We start from the raw sequence: 12834 nt of genomic DNA, 5'->3' as shown, positions 1-12834 counted from the left end.
CAGGGGCATGATTCTGATGTCAGCCCAGTTTATACAGTTTATTTCCCTTTATGCTAATGGAATTATTTATAGTTTATGATGGTCTTGAGTTTTCTGCTCTTACTCCTGTAAAATTGTTGGATTGCTGTATGAAGAACAAAACATGAGATATCCAGTAGCCTCTTAAACTCTATACTTAAATAATGACTTTGAACATCCATTAACTATTTTAAGTGACTTACTACAGCACTACTAAGTATTTAAGCATAGGTGCAATGGTGACACAAGCCTCTGTAAAAATGTCTTGTTTCATTAGCAATTATACTGATACTGGATTATATGCACCATTAGGTGAAGGGGCATATAAAAGACTCCTGCCGCTTACCATTATAATTCAAAATGTCTATTATATGCTGTGGGACTATTTCAAGCATTTTTATTCCAAATTTGTTAACTCTTACCATTGAAATGTTATCATATTATAGCCTTTTGTCAGCAAAATCTACTGGTTTTGACCAGTTTTTCCTGTAACAGTAAATTTTCTACTGCTACAAAAGAACCATTATTAAGCAAAACCACTTGTATCCAAGTATCATTTGTAGAAGTGAAGAAGCAATTAAAATAAAAGTGTTATTCACACGCCAAAACATAATGGTCTAGATCCCAATCTTAATTACACTGATAAAAATCTAAAATAAGTGTCTTTGAAATCACTCGTGTTAACCAGATTTTTACCTGATTAACCAGTTCAGAATCTGGTCTGCTGAAGTTCATTTGGTAGGCACAATGGACTTCATCATTAATTGCCTTGAATGGGGTCTACTTGTTTCAGTATAGTAAGTACTACTCTCCCTTTCTGCCCGGCATACAAAAAAAAAAAAAATTCAAAAGAGCTCAAATTTCATTGAATTCCTAACACTCACGTCCAAGTTTAAAGTACGAAAGCAATGATGGACATACCATTTCTGCAAAAACACTGAACGTTCCCTCTGCAAAGCTGTTAAACTTCTTTTCAACTGCACTGAGCCCAAGCCAAATGTTAATTCGCAACTCCACAGGCATTTTGACATCTTTCGTCTTGTCCTGTGGGTACTGGCACACGAACAAAAAGTTATTCTTTGTTATGTTATGCAGGTATTGTAGCTTTCAGTAAACTATATACAATAACATAGAGATATGAGCAATAATACATGATTTATTTATCTCTTCCTGTACTGCATTTCCTCAAAAGCCAGTAATAAATAGTTCAGGAAGGAAACATTCTTTAAATGGTACCTGCCTAGGGCATGTAAAAACCAAACACAGTAACAGCAGTATCATCCCTGTTCCTGTATATTCTCTCCCAAGTTTCATCCAGCAATGAGTTTTTAATTATGACAATAACTTAAAACTTCAGTGTTGATGTTAGTGTTTCTTGTCAGGAGATGCTGGAAACGCAGAGGTTAGTCAGAATAGCGCACTAAATGTAGAGACGATGCATCATATCATGCATCATAAGGGGGCTTGCATAAAAACATGAAGATATAGGCTTGTCTGCATTGAAGCATTCATCAATATAACTACTAGTACATTAACAAGCTCTGTAAATTCTATTGTTCTACAGTCAGATTGCCTTTTTTCTGGTTAAGTTTATTCCAATCAAAGACAATATAAACTTAAATGGAGAAAGGTATTCCTATTCAAGAGTAAGACTCAATGCAGAGAGACATACCAGGGAACTTCTGGGTGTAGACATGCTCTATATTACTTGCAGAAAACCATCCAAAACTTTGAAGAGGTTTTTGGAACTTCTCTGACTTACACTAATTATTCCCTCTGAAAGTCTCCATTCACGTCCAACCCCAAAACACCAACCCCAGTAACACTTTAAAAGTCCTATCACAATTTTGAGCTCTTTCAGAAAAGCCTCAGAGTTAGGGGCTGATGCTGGTTCGAACTGGCTTATGACGAACTTTACATCACAATTTCTGTGATATTTTGAAGAAGCTATATGCAGTTGGCTTTTAATCTGTCCTGAGTTTTGACACCTCATAGTTCATAGTTTGTTTGCATGTTTCATACTCATGTCAGAAGGCATCACAGTTTAGGGAGTTAATTATTTTTTAAGGGGGGGGGGGGGGAAGTACCTTTAAGAAGATTGTTTGGGTCTTTCCACAATATTTACCAGATGATTCAGGGCTCGTTGTGGAATACAGCACTTGGTGTGCAGGAACACGAGCGTAAGCCAGTCTTTTCTCCCCTCGGATCATCCATATGATTACATCAGGCATACTGTTTTGTGGCTGTGGATTATTTGTGGGGAAAAGAAAGTTAAGAACAGTAATTAATAGAATGTTAAACTAATCTAATGCTTAGACAACAGAAACATAAATTACGATTTATGTCAAAGGATTTATCACTTAGAATCAATAATTAACATGAATTTATGATAAATAGAGGAAATTGTTTTACTTTGCAAGTAACGCAGTATATAGTTCTGAAACAATCATTAAAAATACAGTTGAGATTGTTGGAAAGCAAGTAAGTTTTATTAAAAAACCCAGTTCCTATATCTTTTGCAAATTCTTCTAGAGACGTTTTGTATCTCAATTCCTTTATGGTGACTATAGTGACTGATCCCAAATGCTAATGCTTTGGATTGACCTGCTTGCACGTTAAAGGTAGACCATCATAAGACTTTTAGCAGAACACAGAAACAGCCTACTATCTTTTTGCAGCTTTGTGCACACCTTTGTACGCTAGCTGCAAGTCTGCCAATTTAACTGCTCTTTTAAAAAAAAAAAACCCCAGTAACTTTTCAAAGCAGAAGTGATAAAGAAAAAATAAAACATTTCTACAATGTTGTGAAAACCAATTAAGACATAACAGAGATGAAAACTTAAGATGTTGCTGAAAATTTAAAAAACACAGAAGCAAACATTTAACTCTGTTAGAAGTTGATTACTATGGCTAACAAGCTGCAGAAGTACAACATATATCCTGCAGTCCCTGAACCAGCAATGTGACCTGCAATTCTGGAAGAAAAGAAAGGACAAAATACTGTCACTTTAAACAGAATAGAGTCTATTCTACAAATCACAGAGCGTTTATTTCCCAACACACATTCTCAGTGAAGACAGCTAACACACTAGAACACTATATTTAAATAAATCCGAATTACAAAGGGGAACATGTTTACTTTCACAGCATCTAAAATTACTGTTCTAAGGAGAGTGGATATGGCTTGATCAGCAGTGAACATTACACCAGTTTGTGTTAGACAGTTATTTCTAAACTCACTGAACCACTGGTATTGTGTAGTACTAACCTCTTCACTCAGTTGCAGTAATTTATCCAACCAATCCTCAATTTCTGCCAGAGTGGCTGTCACATCAGTAGCTTCATTTCTCATCCTTGCTGCTGCTTCTCCAATCTGTTTGAGAGACTTGAGGCGCAGTTTTTCTATCTGAGTGTCAAGGACTGTAATATTAGATTTGCTTTCTATGAGGGGAAATGGTTTACTGAAAAGAGAGTATTTATTATGGTTAATAATCTAAGTGGATTTTATTTAGCCACACACTAAATGCAGACATGCATACAGCGGCAACAGATTGAGTGCTATTATTTCCTGTGATTGAAAACCACTGGAATGGTGCTATAGCATCTACTTCTGCAGAGATTTCCACCTGACAACGTGTTTACAGTAAGCAAGGGAAGTGCTGTGCTTACATAACAAGCACCAACATAGAATAGCTCGAGGTGTATGCTGTAATGTAATTGCTGCTAACCAAACCAAGCAAAATCCATTTCCCTATATATTCAAATTAGAAAATTATTGTCTCAGAATGTACATCTGAAAGATGACAACAGTGTCTTCAGACCAAGATTAGGTTTCTTTCCTTCACTGGAAACTGTAAATTCTCAGCAACTCAGTACACAAATACGGCTTGTGTCTATGACTAGAGTTATCTAACCCTCTGGCATGAAAACATCGAAGAATTCTAAAAGAAATCCATGACACACAACTTCTTAGTCACCAGAGGGCAGAGTAACTTTTCAATGGAACCAAGCATCACAGTATAGCCCAGGAAAAATGAGCTTTTTTGAGTTGGTGGAGGTTTGAGGAAAACGCAACTTTTCAAAGACCAATGACTATATCTCTTTAACAGAGTTCATTAAGAGGTCTTTAATATGATATTAAAAAAAAATATTCCAAAGACACTGCCAAGTTTGAAAAGACTGACTCTTCTCTGACCTATTTTTAATGACAAGTCATGCACTTCTAAGGGCTTTGATTCTGCAAAACCTTGATACTGATTATTGTGCCTTCCACTATAGTTAGTCCTACTAATCTGAATGCAAGTGCTGCCTGCCTTGGGTGCAAGTACTTACACATGAATCAAATGTACTAGATCAGAGCTTCCAGAAAGTCACCTCATTTTAGGTTTGAATAGTGCATTGAAAACTCTCTCAACCTAACTCATTTAAACTTTAGCATGGCAAGGAAAATTGTTCTATGAATTCAACACAGGGAATTATGTCTTTGACACAGGTTTCATGAGTTTGCCCAAAAAAACCCATAAAGAGCATTGTATCCTATGAACAACAGGAACCTCATTTTGTTGATATATCTAGGTGCTATTGCTCCATAACTGTTGAGTGATAAGATAATTTTATAAAATAATGGACTGAATTAATAACAGTGCAGATGTGTGTCAGGAGGATGGGTTGACATAACTGATACAAAACCTGAAGTTCCTACACTCACTAGATGGCTCCATGTGACAATAGGTTGTCCTTCACATTTTGCCTTCCTAAAGTATGTCAGTTCTTTCTCTCTGCTTTCTTCCAGATCACAGCAGGTATTCTATGAAGTTACTAGCTTATATTTTGACATAAGCTTTCTATCATATAATTCTTTGCTAGTATATACTGATCTCCACTGTTTGCTTTTTCCTCTGTTCAATTTTATATTGGCTCTACAGCTTGTTGAATTTGTTCTCTCGTTTCATGTTCTCTGTTACTTCCTCTAATGGATAATAACTGTTCTCTCATTTTCCCTTTCCTTTTCCTGTGCTGTTTCATCACCCGCTTGTTTAATGTTTTTCAAGCGTCTCTCCCCACCTCAGTGTCTCATTCCATGAATGTCTCGTTCTCATACAATTCCTTCCTCTCTATTTAGAATTTATTCTCCTTCAAAACCTTAAGTACTGACTCCTACTGCCTTCTCTGAACACTCCCATACATACAGACATGCTGACTAAAGGCTTATTCAAAAATATAATCTTTATGGCCCTTAAGCTCTAAATAGCTATTAAATTTTTTAGTCTGGGCTTACCAGTAAATCATGGAATTTCTTCCCTCTTCAGTTTCAGAAATAACATTGAAACATGGGTAAACAAAAGATACATGAGGAATTCTAAAGAAGGCAAGGTGGTAGAAAGGCAGCAGAGATCCACAATTTCACATTTTCAGAACAATCCTGCCTTAGATTTTTTCAAGAGATGCTGTTTTATTATTGTCAGTGACTAAGATAAAGGAGAATTACAAAACTAGATGGATGACTTCATTGGCAATATCCATGCTGTTTTACTACTTTCAGAGACTTTTGGAATTCCAGTTCTCAGGTCAGTTCATAGGGGTAATCAGTTTTATAGTCCTTAGAATTTGTTTTCTGACTTAGTAAAGGCAATAGCGAAGATTCTGAGCAGGCCTAGAATGATAACGTAAGAGATAAAAAAAGGTACTTTTACCTTACATCTTCTGTAAGTTCATCAATCAGCTTCAACCACAGCTCAGCTAATCGGTTTTCAGAAATTTTAGCCTGCATTCCTGATTTTAAGGTGGCCAAGTTGGATTGCTGAGGAATTTAAAAGAAAAGGATTTGCACTTCTAAACTTCCATTGTGGTTTATGGTCAATATGAGTTTCAAGACTTTAATTTTATTTATTTGTATGTATAAAGCCCAGATCAAAAAACTCAGATGTTCAAACTTGATTCATATTTAACAGGACAATTCCTATGTTCTTTCTCACTGTATTTAACAATACATGATATTGCACCTAATTTCCAAAGCAAAATAACAGTTCTACAGACTTAACATGCCCCTAACCAACACTGAGGAGTCTTCCTTCCTGTGGCGATTCCCTGCAGATTCAAGCAGGAGTGTGTTAGGCCTTGCCAGAAAACAGACCTATGATTAGCAGTGCCATTCGTTACACTGAGCTATGTTTAATTTTGAATAGGAAAAAAGGAGGGAAAAGTGTCAGAAAACTGTTCCCATAATGTGCCCAAAATGTCACTTTTTGATTACAACTCTAAATGAAAAAAAGTAAAAATGAAAAGCATATCAGCAAAAGAAAGATCTTGTCTTACCAGTCTTTCAGCCATGTTTAGGATTACATTCACAGGGTCTAATCTATGACTTATGTCCTCCCAAAAGGAAGTCAGCGTTACAACTGGCTTTGTGTTTGACCATGGCAAGTAGTAATAATAATTACCTGGTGTGAAACATTTGTACGTTATTCGAGTTAGAATTCATGGCAGGAATATATACTGTATGCTGCACAAGTTGCTATATTTATTTCATTTATGTACTACAATTCATTAAGAACATACAAGCTAGTCCAAACTTATCAAAGGATTTGTACTTTTCAGCCACTGTAGCATCTGTTGGATGGTAAACTTTTACTTCAAATTGTTTCAAAATCCAATGGATTTTTTTCAATAAATTATCTGTTAACATGTTCATTATTCTTTCCCATAACTTACTGATATAAATAGCACATTAATATGTGTATCTCTGAAATAAAATATTCAAATAATTATTTTCCAGAGTAAACTTGATTACTTCATTTAATACCCAGAAAAAAAGAACTCCTACTGTTTGCAGTTAATAAAAAAAGTTATAGCCAAGATATATTTTCCTGTGATCTAGCTAGGTTGTTTTCTTCTAGGCTGCCAGACACCTGGTCTAAAACCAAGTTTTTATTTTATTCTAAATCAGAACATTCAAAGGGTATTTTCCCTATTTAATCCCTAGTTTTTAAATACCTGTAAAATAATGTCATTTTTTTCGTGCCAATTTTCCTGTGCACATCTAGTACGTGGTCAAAAGATTTCACTAAATTCCATGAAAATTTCTTTAATAACCTCAGTAGGCTTTGCAGCACATATTCCATAAATGTAACTTCATCTCAAAACCTGTGAAGAGCCACACGTTCTTTTCTGTCACGTTTTCAATAAGTTTTTAGTGCAGTTAGGGCTGTCATTCCAAAGCTATAAAATAGCACCTCGAAAAGAGAATTTTACATGATTTTATCCCCATACCAGCAGCATCCTTACCATCAAAAACAGCACGACTGTATTGAGTTGTTGATGCCAAAGGTTTACAGGTGGTATCAAACTTGTTACCATAGTTACCAATGCTAACTTCAAACTGGATAGGCTCACCAGTGTCTTGCAGCATGGTAGCAGAATGAAACACAGCAGCCAAGCAGAACTTTCGCCTGCGCTGGTATTTCTACAAGAAAAACCTTTTTAGTTGTATTTCAATATTTGTATAACAGGATCCACAATTAGAGAAAACAATAGCAATTTCTTAATGGAAATAATGATGTTAATATTTTTACTAGTTTCTGAGAAGCAACCAAAAAGATATAATGTGTGTATAATAAATTACTGTATTTGAGATTATAAAAATATTTCAAATTAACATTTCATGCTACGAGGGTATGACATTGCTGTCGCCACACCATCAGTAACCACCTCTCTTAATTCTGAGAGTCAACTCAATTGTTTCAATTTTAGTAAGTTAGATCATTCTCCAAAAATAACGAGCCAAGGCACATCTCTATTACCAACACTGACAATAAAAAAAAAAAGGATTTACCTCAACAACCAGTAAGTCATCATTAGGAATCATCTCTAACTTTTTATTATCAGGTTTGCTTTCAAGTATTGTAGATAGTTCAACCAGAATTCTCCCTCTATAAGCAACTCCTTCTCCCTGTAACATAATCACACATTGAATCCAGTTTTATATATTTCTCCTAAAGTAGCATACTCTCTCTTTAGCTGTACATGATTCTGGCTTCACTGAAGTGTTCTCAAAACTTCTGCAGAGGCATGGATGTACATATCTGAACAAATGAAATAAAGCAGTTGGCTTTAATTAATGCTAGAAGTGAAAAATATATTTACAAAACCAAGGAAATAAATACAAATGCATGTAGAGATGCAGATAATGGAAATCATCAAAAACATTGCTGCTTCTTCAAAAACACCTTTAAAACAAAACCAGGTAAGAATGGAAAATACTATCATACTTCCTTATTAATCATAAATACAAAATATTATTCAGAAAGAAATACCAAAGGGAGTGCAATGTGAAACAAACAAACAAACAAACAATTAATTAATTCATTGATTAAAAACAATTGGGGTTAATCCTTTTATTAAAAACAATGAATACAGAAACTGACCTTTCCAAAGTTTAATTCATCATATGGGTCTGGGAACCCAGTGTATTCTCTTGGACTTCCATACAAGTTTAGGTAACAAGGCCCAAATGTTGGTAAAAAGCCAACTTCAGTTTCACCAGTGTTCACTAACAGAAAACATTACCATTATATCTTTGTTAATTATCATTCAGAGCCAGAAAAACAATTAACATTACTATCAAACCCAGCAGAACAAATGTTAGATATTAGTCAGGTATTAGTTATTAGTAAAGTAAGAACACTTTATTCTCTGGGTATACTATATGAATTTAAAGTAATTACACCAGTGACTGTACTTCTTCCTAACCTCCTTCTTCATTGTACAATGCTTACTAGATACTAATTCATACAGTAAAAACCCCACAGAATAAACACAACTTCTACCCCACTCCAAATAGCAGGTTTTCATTTACGTGAAAGAGTAATACATTTTTATGTTAGCAGAAAACGTATTTTCTAGAAATAAATGAAACTGAGTAAAACAACATTTACAATCATTTAAATGCATAGGCCATCGTTCTAGCTAAACAGCTACAAAAAAGATGCACCCCATAGCGGAAAAAAGCCCTACTGTTTAGCATAGTTAATCCTACTGTTCTAATTCTTAGTTTAATTTTTCTGTGGTTATGCTTCGGGGTAAAACACAGACTACTGCAAACTCTAATCATAACTGCTACAGTGCATTGTTTCTCACAAACTCCCTTTCCAGTAAGCTAAAATTCATACAAGGCTGAAAGTCTGCAAACTCAGTTAATTCTCAGTTAATTCCAATATAAACTCTAATTCGTATACTATTCTTATTCCATGACTAACAAGTTAAAATTTCCCAATGTTTTCATCTATCTTAAAAAAAAAAATTAATAAGGATTTGGACATTTTCATCAGTTTTAATAGCTAAGCTAGGAAACTGCACACCAAAGCTATTGTTTATTTTCAGATATTTAAGATATCTAAGAACTTGAAAAGGTATTTTCATTGCTAGCGCTTACTGTCATAACATTGTATTTTGGAACAGTGTTCTGTTTTTTAGCAGAAAAACATACATAGGGAAGCCTTAGTTGTATTACTACTGTTATCTTTTGGGTTTGCATTCATGCCTTGCAAATTTATTAGATGAATGAGATTCTAAAAAGCTCTTTTTAGAGCCAGTTAAAATCTATACTTAAGGGAGTTAATTGTTCTTTCAGTAACAATCAAACATATGCCAAGGCTATTGATTGATAAATTTGATACGTAGTGCAAAGAGAATTAGAACAAGGTAAGCAACACACATGCAGAAAAATACTGCATAGTTTTGAGTGAACAGGAAAGATTCTATATTCTTTTCCTTCTTGTATCCCAGCTTTTGTTTTTGAACAAATGATCCTGGTATAAAAAAAGATGGGAATTGGGTTCTAAACCTTGCAACAGACATCACTTAAGAGTGATCTGCAGCACAAAGAAGGATGCATTTATCACAGGAAAGGATGGCTGAGATAAGAAAGTGAAAATAAAGGGTTACGCCTTGTATGACTTTGCCACTGTGACTACTGAGTGACACAAATGGATAACAAAAATGAATGTGATGTCTTGATGTAATTTCCTGTCAACACGAAGTCACATAAAATCTGCAAAATATAAAATAAAGATTTGCAGTTCTCTATTTTGCGTTCGGATACTTCCACATCCTTACGTGTGAATCAGAAACAGATCAAAATTTGAATGAAAAAGAATTCAGACTCTTGTTGGAATACCGTCCAATTTTTTAAAAATTCTAACACTGAACTGCTCACATCAGCTCTCAATATGACTACATTTATGGTACAGATCTGTGTTGAATTAATACATTCACTACTTACTGATGCTACCAAATTAAACAGAATACAAAAATTTAAAAAACAAACCAAACAAAAAAACAAACAAAAGCCCCCCTCCCAAACCTGGAATAAAAAGAATATTTTTTGTATTTGTTTACATTTGAAATTCAATTGTTTACATTTAGAAGGCGGCTGATCACATACTACAGAAAGCAATTCCAAAAAATTATTTCAGCCTTTAACTTAATATTACTTTATTAAGAAAGAAAGATCGTAAATGAAGTATTTGTGCAGACGAATGTTTGTTACCTTTCAGCTGCACTCCATTTGTATTTATTTCTCACTATATAAATATTTACCACAAAGTCTTTCAAAACTGGATGTCAACCTAGACAATTATGCAAAAAGCCATCTCTCCAGGTTTTAACAGAATCAGATTTCATTTTTCAGACTTTATTTATATAGCTAGCTAAGCATAAGCAAAACAGCCACTAATTATTTTAGGCAGTTTTTTACTTCTGCAGGGCTCCACAGCTGCAAATATAGTTGCGCTCTTATAGCCAAGTTAAAAGTTGCAAGCCATTGTTAGACTAAGCACTTTATAATTGAAGCAACTGCATGCTCAACTCTGAAACACAGCTTGAAGCACCAGCCAAACAGAAATATTTTCAAACCAGTTCCAGTGCCAAAACTGTTTTATACAGTTAGTTATGTTTGATACTCTTTAATCATAATGGTGAAGTCTTTTAGACAAATAATTATCAAAAAATATTTTTTAAGATGATGGGTTTTCTTAGGCAATAATTCTCAGTTTGGGCAATGGAAAGCAAAATCAGTAACAGAGGAAGATATAAACCTTCATATGATGAAGCCCCTGTTCCCGAAGATGAAAATTCTATATTATGAAAAGAGAAGAAGTTACATGACAAGTGACAATAGCATTTTAAAAACAAATACACCACAAAGCAATCTGCTTTTAAAATAAAGTTGAAGGCCTGAGAAAAAATAAAGTTCATGTGGGCTAGAATTTTGGTTCCTGATTAAAACATGAAGGTTTTACTCTTCCTGTACAAATTCCAAAGGAAAAAAAAAAGGCATGTAGCTGACAAAACATATTGTTTTGATGTTTCTGTTTTAGCTTTGTATAGCTCTCCTCCCCACAAAATAAAATTTTATTTTTAAAATTATTTACAAATCTTAAGAACATTTCAGAAAACCACTATATTTCAGGGCCCATTAGGATATCTTCATTTACTGAAGACCATAGACTAGTTTAGTTTTCCAATCCTTTAGAAGCCACAACAGGCTTCAGGCATGGCATTGACCTCAAGGGAAGATAATCTGTGATTTTACATGGAAATGGCTATTCCAACGTCAGTACCTCAGTAGAGAGAGAATCCAAATAAGGTTTGCTCAGTTACTAAGTGCCTGGGTTTGAAGCATAAATGAGCTGTGACTCAGCAGCAGTGCACACTTATGTGGGTAGTACAAGTAATCTCTCCAGAGCTGAATTTTCCCCAGCAGCCCAGCCCTTCTGTCTTTGATTTCCCATTGCCTTTTTCTGTAACCCTTTCTTTTGCCTCTAATTGTGTCTGGGATATATGAGAAGAACGTTTGCACAAAGTCTTACTTCAACAGCAGTACTTCTAAGAGGACCGGGTTATAAGCTTGAAGTTATGCAACTGAAAATAGAGTTCCATCCGGTTAAGATAAATACTTGGCTCAAGCCACTAATGTTGTTTTTAAACTTCTGACATAGCTACCAACTTAAGAACAAACTGGTCTGTCTCAGACAAGTACATATCATGTAGATTTCATAAACACAATAGAAAAAACAGTAATTTACATTCTTATTGTGGCAATGGTGGAAATGGTTTTGAGTCAGTGTCCTTCAACCTAGCGTAGATAGTCAGATAAATAAATGTTAAGCCTGTTTAGCCATGAACTTTGCAATTCTGTATGGACAACTAACATGCCATACTATGTTCGTTAAAAAGATAAACAGTTTTTTCTGGCAAATTAACACAGAATCCTTGTCATGGAGCTGGCTCAATTGTATGAAAGATTTTGCTATAAAAAGAAGAGGAGATTACAGATATAGATCACAAAGAAATAATTAATAATCACAATATTATATTAGAACATAAATGTAACAGGATTTTTTTTTTTAATATTTCCCAAAATCTTGGCACAAAATATGTTTCTTATAACATTGTAAAGAAGAGTTTTATTATAAAGGTATTGTCCAATAGGGACAACATGTTAGGAACTTCATATCCTGCCTAACTAAGTTTGTTTTCTTGCAGTTAATCAGTTTTGGTTTTTAGTTTTTATGAAATTACATATCCAGTCACCTATACTGATCGAAGCATGTAAGTTAATTGTCTGCCATCATAGCACTGCAATTAAAACCTTCATTTGTTGAAGCTATTAAAATAAGGGTTACTAAGTAGTAATTTGGAGCACTCATGCAATGAGATGCAGTGCCCATTTCTAGTAAGCTACTGATCAGAGCAGAGACTGATCCAAGTTCCCCCAGCATCTGAAAGCAGCCTAGTAGTATACAGGAAATAAGCAGG

General features: G+C 34.6%; 1 protein-coding gene across 2 annotated transcripts in view; it reads right to left on the bottom strand.

Moving 5' to 3' along the window:
• Positions 1 to 12834, bottom strand: part of MYOF (myoferlin) — a 72587-nt gene that overhangs the window by 28046 nt on the left and 31707 nt on the right. Inside the window, exons 17-25 of one of the 2 annotated variants that reach the window (XM_076338768.1) lie at positions 11112 to 11150; positions 8442 to 8566; positions 7850 to 7966; positions 7303 to 7480; positions 6334 to 6458; positions 5712 to 5818; positions 3287 to 3479; positions 2106 to 2261; positions 940 to 1071 (exon numbers count right to left, since the gene is read on the bottom strand). In XM_076338768.1, the coding sequence (XP_076194883.1) occupies positions 940 to 1071; positions 2106 to 2261; positions 3287 to 3479; positions 5712 to 5818; positions 6334 to 6458; positions 7303 to 7480; positions 7850 to 7966; positions 8442 to 8566; positions 11112 to 11150 (1172 nt within the window). The remainder of the gene's footprint in view (positions 1 to 939; positions 1072 to 2105; positions 2262 to 3286; positions 3480 to 5711; positions 5819 to 6333; positions 6459 to 7302; positions 7481 to 7849; positions 7967 to 8441; positions 8567 to 11111; positions 11151 to 12834) is intronic. The other variant, XM_076338769.1, reaches the window with a different exon arrangement.

Source organism: Aptenodytes patagonicus, chromosome 5 (genome assembly GCF_965638725.1).
Source record: "Aptenodytes patagonicus chromosome 5, bAptPat1.pri.cur, whole genome shotgun sequence".
Classification (NCBI taxonomy): domain Eukaryota; kingdom Metazoa; phylum Chordata; class Aves; order Sphenisciformes; family Spheniscidae; genus Aptenodytes; species Aptenodytes patagonicus.
The sequence above is the reverse complement of the archived record's forward strand: the minus strand, read 5'-3'. Positions and strand labels throughout refer to the sequence as shown.